Genomic DNA, 9,254 nt, shown 5'->3' on the forward strand with positions numbered 1-9,254 from the left:
TCCTTATAGTGCTTCGTGAGAGATCGTGTTACATAGGAACTAAGAGGAAACTCAACATTTCTCAGTGTTCTCCAAGTTGTGCTCTCGTCTTCCGGAATCTTTTGAATTCTCGAACAGTTTTGTTGAAACAGTTGAATATTTGTTAATTTTTTTCATAAAATAATTGGAAATATTGAACTTAAGTTATTCAGTATTCAAAATTAATACTACTAACCCTATTTAGAAATGTCTGTACGTGTTGAAATATACATACCCGAATCTAATTCTGAAGCAACACTTAAGCTCAAGTATTATATATGTATATTCATCATCTTCATCTCGATATGGTAACATTTATATAATAGCAAGTCTGTATAAGTTTAGAGAGAGAGAGAAAGAGAGCGGGCAACGTTTGAATTAACAGCTAACTATTAACGATACAGCATGGAACTGTTAGCTAATCGAGATCGAAGCAAAAAGCTTCGCGCAAAGCACACTTAAACAAACTAGGCATATTAACCAAGTTTTTTAAGTAAACTGTATTCCTTATTTTTAGTAACAGAGTTTAGTTTGTCAAGAATCTTGCACAAAGCCATATAACGAACTTCTTTCCATTACAAATGTATAAAAAATATTTAGCAAAACAAGGTTATATTACATTTCATCGTTTATAGAAAAATAAGATCTCCGCTCAAATATAATATATAGAATATATCCTTACATCCAATAAAAAAAAAATAATAATAATTTAATTACATTTTTCTTGATATTATCCATATTTGAAGACGATTATATAGCCAGTGATATAGAAACGTAAGTGAAAAGAGCGTATGAGGCATTTCAAGAATATGATATTAACCAACCTACACCTTCTAATTAACATCTTGGGCACTGTATATATCATACAGTTCTAATACAACTAGTTGAAGATTCGTGATACGATCACGAATTGACAATCGCTGTTTAATATTGTTACAAAAACACTCGTATGTTAGAGTTAATTAGATGAATTTCTGCATGCGATTAGTCAGCAATTTGCAATTTAGTAGTAATTTCAATGCCGTATTACCTCAGCTCTTATATACTATATATGATGATATTGCTTATTCTAGTGGACTTTATGCCGAATATATGGGTCAAATTGTTCTTGATAAAATTACATCAAAAATTTCGAGAGTATAAAATGTTCGGTTGCATCCGAACTTAGCCTTTCCTTACTTGTTACAAATTGTTTTGAGCTATCGACACAACCTTATACAAATGAACAATGACAAAAAATATTTTAACAAAGTTTCTTTTTTATATTTTTGTTGTCAATTCAAATAAAATTCTCTTATTACGAGTATTATCTTCCTCGCAATTTTTCCATATTTACATACTTTCTAATACTTTCTTGGCCTTCCACGAATATTTCAAGACTACAATTAGCCAGATCGGTTTGGCCGTTCTCGACTTTTTGCGAGACTAACGAACATCAATTTTATATTTATAGATTAAAAATTGTTTGTATGGGAGATTAGAAAAATGTGGATTTTAGACTTTTTCAGCGATTTTTTGTAATTTTTCTCTCAGTATAAACCATCCTCAAACCCCTGGAATACACACAAAAAATTTCATCAAAATCGGTCCAGCCGTTTAGGAGGAGTTCAATGACTAACACACGTACAGAAGTTTTATATGTATATGTAAAGATTGGAATTATAAGAAAAAATCTATACACCTTCCTTAATTTCATTTATTCTTGCAAAACAAATTTAATATAAATCGTTACTTAAACAATAAAAATGCTTAAAATTATTCAAATATATTAAGTACAAAGTTTTAAAACTTAATTATATATTTCAGCAACATATAATGTTAACAATTTAGTATTCACAGCTAACGCTAAAAGCTAGGCTTAATTTAAGCCCGTCGAGTTATAGAATATCAGTTAAGTTAAATTTTTCCGACAGCTTCGTTCTTCGATATCGAATCGTTAACATTCTGCACTGCCCATCCTTCGATGTCGTATTTGTCATCATCACCACCAAAAATTTGCTTGAAAGTGCTCTTCGGTGGCACATTTTCTGGCTCTTCCACGTTATCCTTACGCAGAAAATCAGGAGCGTCCCATGGTTGAGTTTCAGCCGAACCGAATATTACGAAAATCAAGTTACCAATAAAGAAAATAGCCGCAGAAATAATGAATACGGTTTGCCATTCAGATCGATTGTGCTGGAAAAGAGAGTAAATGTATTAGTAAATAATGAAAAAGTTTTTTTTCAGCACGAAACAAATCTCAACTCACCACATCTGAAACTATGACACCCACAACCAGTGGCGTAATCAACGGTATAGTGTTTGCCAACGGATTTATGATCCCCATTACAACACCAGCATGATTTGGTGACAAGTCTATTGTACTGAGCATACAGCCGATGGTGGCACCGCCATTTAAGCCGACATTCATCGTCATTAAAGTAATAGCCAAAGCTTTGTTGCTATCATCGAGGAATCCCACGCCGATCAGCAGAAATGCTGGCAACCACAAACCCATCGTATTGGCGATCTTACGTACCGCCGTCAAAGAGAGCCAATTCTTTGCGACCGCCATATTTCCGAAGAACAAATAGATGTAAGATAGAATCCAACGCGCTATGTATGGTAGTGCCGAGTAGAACGCGTTACTCTTAATATCCATATTCAAAACTCCATTCATATATGAAGGAATTTGCGATTGCATAGTGGTGAAACCCCACGCTTGAGAACTGAGTACTAAAAGTAGTGATAAAAATGGCACAGATGTGAGCATCGCAAACCATGGTATTGGTATTCTCTTCTTATGGAAATCCTCTTCACGTTTCATCGATGTTTCAATATACTCGCACTCGGCTTTCGTTATAAAACGTGAAGATGGTGGATCATTCGAACCCAAGATTATCCAAAGAATGCACCAGCCAAAACAAATACCGGCCGAAACATACGATATGCCCGGCCAACCGATTGGACTGCTGGCTACCAAGCCACTTACAAGCATAGCCAACACTGTGCCACAATCCATACCCGAATAGGTCAGTGCACCGAATGTATTGCGTTCGTGCGGCGGCGACCATTTGGCAATGTGGTGGTGTATGGCTGGAAATATAGCTGCCTGACAGAGACCCTGTACGATACGTATGGCGCAGAAAACTTGCCAGCCGCCCCATGGCACGAGGAAAGGTGTGAGAAAACTGCATAGAGCCGAACCGAAGAGACTGATGCCAATCACAATCTTTGAGCCAAAACGTCGACTCAAATAGCCACCCGGAAATTGTGTGATCACGTAACCCCAGTAGAAGCAGGATATAATATAGGATTTCTGTTTTTCCGTCCAGTCGAACTCCTGGAAAATAAAAAAAAATTAAATTGAATATAAATATTAAGTTTCAAAGTAGTGTCTTTAGTAACGTTTACCTCAAAGTTGGGATTTGTGCTCGCAGCGTTTGTCATCGCCACAATCGCTACCGAGATATTCAGACGACTCATATAGGCAACGGTAACGCAGAGGAAGAGCAGTAAAGTTTGAATATGGCGTAAGCCAAAGCGCGGACCTGAAATTTGAAAATTATAATTTGCAGTCGGGAAACAGAAAGAATAATAATGATATCATAGTAAAGTTGTAAACCTACGTTAAACCAACAAAAGTAACTTAGTCATGTCACCTAACTAAGCTGCTAATTATTCGTTTACACAAAAATATTTTTACAATGTAGATTTTATGCTAAGTTTTCTATAGGGATGTACAGCCCTATTCTGTGCACTTTACAAATTCAACAAATTTCTAATATATGAAAATTTCAAATTTATCAAGCATTTCATATACTGTGTCTAAAATAAAACGCTCTTTTTCGGTTAAGAAGCCAAATTCAAATTGAAGCAAAATATAATTATGAATAACAGGCAGGAAAATTGATCCTGACGTAGTTATAAGTTCAGGCAATCTTAAAATATTATTGTCCATTATAAATATTACTTCTCAACATATTTTTCACATGATTTTTTCAAATTTTGATTTTTGATTCCAATTTATTTTGAATTTAATTTCATTTCTGTATGTCAAATTTCAGAAAACATATGATTATGGCAGAAGAGCTTAAAGCTTTCGGTGTGTTCAATGCAATTCATTGTAGTACATTTCACAACACCACAAAATTTAAATGGTACGGAACACCATTTGCTTTCAAACAAAATTCGGTGATTCACATATAGTTACTGAGGCAAACTACAATATGTACTACATGTCTGTCTGTCTCAGGTATTACTTGATAAAAATATGAAAAAATTTTCAATTTTTTTGTTATTTTGTCAAGTACACAGAATAGGACTGATAACGTACATTAAATTATAAATACATATGGTAAACATATTCAATTACTGATAGTAATCCGCTCAATGGTGGGTGTGACCGTTGATATTTAAACAGCCGTGAACTAAAGATTATTTCTATAAACACAATTTTTCACTAAAAATTGTTGCCTATTCTATGCATACGTCAATCTAATTGAATAGGAAATCCTAATCAATATTTAATATGTGTAATCAAAACAAATAGAAGCACTCAGTATTATGTACTTGAGTATAATACTTGTAGCAATTGATAATGGTAATGCGAATGAAAGTGTTTTTTTTTTAATATTTCACATACTTTGAATACATCACTTCAAAATGTCAAGAGTTTTCTCAAACCTTGTAGTGCGTTAGCTGCATATTTGCTGACGTTAAGAATTTTGGAGAATTTTGTTTTAAGTGGACAGTCGGTTTGTTTTTTCCAGCTTTTTAACGAAACTCACACGAATCCGAAACAGAGCTTTTTATACTCTCGGCACAAAGTTGCTAAGAGAGTATAATAGTTCTGTTCATTGGTTCATTACGGTTGTTTGTAACACCGAAAACTAAACGAGTTAGATATAAAGTTATATATACCAAAGTGATCGAGTGGAGTGCAAATACGGATGTCTGTCTCACCACACATTTCACAACACCACAAAATTTCAATGGTTTTTAGAACTCTATTGTAGTACGGAACACCATTTGCTTTCAAACAAAATTCGGAAAACCGGTGATACACATATGGTTTCTGACATACTACTTACTACATGTCCATCTCAGGTATTAGCACCATGGGAAGGTTGCTTTCGTTTCACGGAAACTCACTAGAGTCGTTTCTTTTAAGTACTACCATATACAGTCCAAAAATGGATGAAATCGGATTATAACCACGCCAACCTCCCATATATTGAAAACTGCTAAAAATGTTTTATTTCAGTAAGGAAAACACCAGAGACCCTAAATTTCATGGTAAAGAAGGCACAGAAGGGCTGCACTCAAATATCTGTATAAAATTTTAAATAGGTGTGGCGCCGCCCACTTATGGGCTAAAAACCATATCACAGAAACTACTCGTTCAATTTTAATGGAATTGGGTATATAATATTTTCTTAATACCCAGATGAAACGAACGGAATATGGTAGAAATAGGTTCACAACCACGCCTATATTTCCTATACCACAATTTTGAGGTTCTTATGATTCGTTTACTTTACATTCTATAAATTAAGCACCAGTGAAAGTATCAGAACTAAACTTTGTTTAAGTACGTAATTTATTGGTAGATCTCTCAGATATTCTAAAAAAATCACAGAGGATTTTTTGCTTATAAAATTGTGTCTCTGTGCCGAATGTGGACAAAATCATATACTTCATATACTGATTTTCAAAGTTCCGGTCGTCTTTATACCATATATATCGTTTAATACCTAGACATGTTTAGCAGCCCTCTGAGAAGTGTTGCACAGTTTTCGAATACAGCCCTAATTGTGAGTTTAATTTTATTTTTTTATAGTATTTTAGTTGTTTGAGCAAATATGAACAAACTTTTTGACCAAAAAGGTGACGAGAAGATTGCTTTAGGTCTCTTTTGCATTGTCTCATTGTCATTGGATCCATAGATTTTAAATTTTGGAACTCAAATTCTACTTTTGAATGCTTTGGAATTTGGAATTCAAAATTTTTTCTAGAAAAGATTAAACTTTAGTCTAACATCCAAAATCATTTCTACTTCTTTTTGTCGAAAGAGCATACGTATTCTCAACTCAATGGATGAAGGTCACTTTGTCAAACTTATACAGAACATTTGTTTTACGAAAAAGTGAACTGACACTTAAAGTTCTTGAATTGTGTTATTTTTACAGTTATTTACATATGTACACTTTACAAAGTTGTTAGTGTTTCTCTTTTTCTTTTTTTCCTATAAGATGAACATTTTGTTTCTTAAAAAGTTTATAGGCCTGTCTATCTCTTTAAGACATAAGAATTTGGATTATTTTAAAACGAAACTAACTAACTTATAGTAACCAAGAGATATTTTACAAAACCGTTAATAGATAGTCACAACCCAACTGACTTATTTATATCAATTTGTTTGACATATAATCACAATAACTCCAAAGCTCTTCGAGCCACGCACAAAAACAATAAAATATTTCTCCTTAACTATTCGCCAACCTTTATCCAATTCTGCTTCGATTTTCTTTTCACTCATATTGTCACTTTTCGAAATTGAAACACAATTCACTGAATAACTGTAGTATATTTCCTTTTTTATGCGATGAAACACTTCTCACTACACTTTCAGGATCACCAACGCTCCTCATTAGGCGAAAGCTGTCGAGCAACTTCCCATAAATTTTAACGCGTCCATTGTATTTATTTATTTGGTCTAACTACTGTAGACGCACTTCAACCGCTTAAGTGCGTCGATACGTGCTGTAGCTCGTCGACGGATAAGATGAGATATCGCTTTGACAATTAAATATTTTTGTGGTACTTTATATTTTATTTTTTGGTATGAATTCTAATATACAGAAGTATATTTGTATATAAATGATAACGCGATTATCGATGGAAATACACGTACATTAAGGTGGCTAGTATTTAATTACAATATTTAAAAATAAATAATAAAAATTTACTTATGCTATTATTAAACTTATTGATATTGAATATAAATTGGTTTAACCTATAAAGTTTCAAAAACCTGTACAGCTTAAAATAATATAATGACTATAACAAATAATTTGGAATGCATCTCTGATTTGGCATGACTTTTGACTTGTAGCATAAACCTATGCGCGCAAAATGCAATTATTTTATTTCTTCGTAGTCTGCGAAGAGTCTTCACAATCTGTTAAACCGCACACTCGCTTCCTTCAATTTCTCGCTGGACATCACATGAGTCAGCAAACTTTTTAAACGTTTCACACCTCACAGATTTTGGTGACGCTCCAATACTGCTTCTTAACAGATAGTCAGGTGCATTCCAGGGCTGCGCCTCAGCTGTGCCGTAAATTATGTATATCAGATTGCACAGAAAGAAAACAGATGCGGCGATTATAAAAACGACTTACCACTCCGAGCGATTGTGCTGGAAAAAAAAAACAATTTTTTTTATATATACGAGGGCTGATATATATATTTCTGGCCTAGTCAACAGTGTTGCCAGGTGCAATCTGACATTTCCATTGGAAAGTTTGAGATTTTTTAGCATAACATCACTCAGAACGTTTTGTCTTTTAATCGTCAATTGTTTTATTTACAGGGAATTAAAAAAATCATCTCGGCCAAAAAATGGAATGAACTCGTGAACATTTTCGTGCGATCATTTTTCACAACTTTCGACGTGGATTATCGCGACAAGAGTGCATCGATGAACTAAAATCTTTGTATGGCTATGAAGCACCATCCTATAGCACTGTAAAAAACTGGTACAACGAATTCAATCGTGGCCGACGCTCGCTCAAAGACGAATTCCGTGAAGGTCGTCCAAAAACAGCCGTTGTGCCAGAAAACATCGATGCCGTACGTGAACTGATAATGCAAGACCGTCATGTAACATACCTTCAGATAGAGGCATTCCTATGCATTTCTCCCACCAGCCGTAAAAAAGGTTTGTTCCCGTTGGATCCCGCACAATTTGACAATCGCTCAAAAAAAGACTAAAAAAAAGTGCTTCGAAAATTGGTTTGAGCGCAGGCAAAAGTGTCTAAATCTTGATGGAGAATATTTTGAAAAACAATAAAACCATTTTCGTTGATAAATATTCCTATTTTCATTATTAGGCCAGAAATATATATAGCAGCCCTCGTATATATTTTTTTTCTGATCCCCAAGCAAATTTCGACTTACAGCATCGGTGACTATAATGTCGATTACTAAGGGCATCAACAAAGACTACATTAGCCAGCATATTCCCCATGCCCATCACAATGCCCCCATGATTCGGTGACACATCAATCGTACTGAGTACACAACCGATGACGACACCACCGTTGAATCCGACATTGAGAGTCGTTAAATCAACGGCACAAGATTTGTTGGTATCATCAAGAAATCCAATACCGATCATAAGAAATGCTGGCAACCACAATGCCATCGTATTGACGATTTTACGTACTGCTGTCAATTCGTGGCGACCAACATATTTCCGAAGAACATATTGATGTAAGTCATAATCCAACGCGCTATGTATGGTAGCGCCGAGAAGAACGCATTACTCTTAATATCCATATTCAAAACACCGTTCATGTACGAGGGAATTTGCGATTGTATGGTGCTGAAGCCCTACGTTTCGGAACAGTTTACTAAAAGTACTGTTAGAAATGAGAACCATAATGAAAAGGAAGAGCAGTATAGTTTGAACATGGCGTACTCCAAAGCGTAGTCCTGAAATGTAAAAATTATACTTTGTTGGCGTGAATCATTAAGAACTGTAATGACATATTAGCCTAAAAGAGTGTATTCTATATTTTATCATAGTAGAGTTACAAACTTACGTTAAACCAAAATAACTTAGTCATGTTACCTATCTAACTGTAGAGAAAATTATACAGGCAATTTCATATTATTACTAATGAAATAAATCAATTATCTATAGTTATACATATAAAACATATTTCTTAGATATGTTACTGCCTATGTTAGTAAAACAGTGCGGCAAATTAAATACAGATTGCAATAGTCTCGATCTGTCAACGGTGGGTGTGTCCGTTGGGAATTGAATCGCCGTGAAGTGAGAGCAATTAAATGGGAAGTTCTAATCAGTATTTACTGTAATCAAAATAAATGATAATGATAATGTCAGCGAAAGTGTTCCCGCCTGACGCTTAACATATTTAGAATAAAATACTTCAAAAGAATAAAATACTTAAATGGGCAGCTTGGCTATTTTTCTTGGTTTTTGTTGTGGAATGGGTTTTTAA

At 34.4% G+C, this 9,254-nt stretch overlaps 1 protein-coding gene across 1 annotated transcript; it reads right to left on the reverse strand.

Annotated features, from left to right (window-relative positions):
- Positions 1 to 1,704: 1,704 nt before the first annotated feature.
- Positions 1,705 to 6,664, reverse strand: LOC105209369 (putative inorganic phosphate cotransporter). Its single transcript, XM_011179742.3, has 4 exons — positions 6,502 to 6,664; positions 3,412 to 3,548; positions 2,267 to 3,340; positions 1,705 to 2,193 (listed from the first exon to the last, which is right to left on the reverse strand). The coding sequence occupies exons 1-4, from the start codon at positions 6,536 to 6,538 to the stop codon at positions 1,915 to 1,917; spliced, it is 1,527 nt and encodes a 508-aa protein (XP_011178044.2). The 5' UTR covers positions 6,539 to 6,664; the 3' UTR covers positions 1,705 to 1,914.
- Positions 6,665 to 9,254: the final 2,590 nt, after the last annotated feature.

Source organism: Zeugodacus cucurbitae, chromosome 6 (genome assembly GCF_028554725.1).
Source record: "Zeugodacus cucurbitae isolate PBARC_wt_2022May chromosome 6, idZeuCucr1.2, whole genome shotgun sequence".
NCBI classification, from domain to species: Eukaryota; Metazoa; Arthropoda; class Insecta; order Diptera; family Tephritidae; genus Zeugodacus; species Zeugodacus cucurbitae.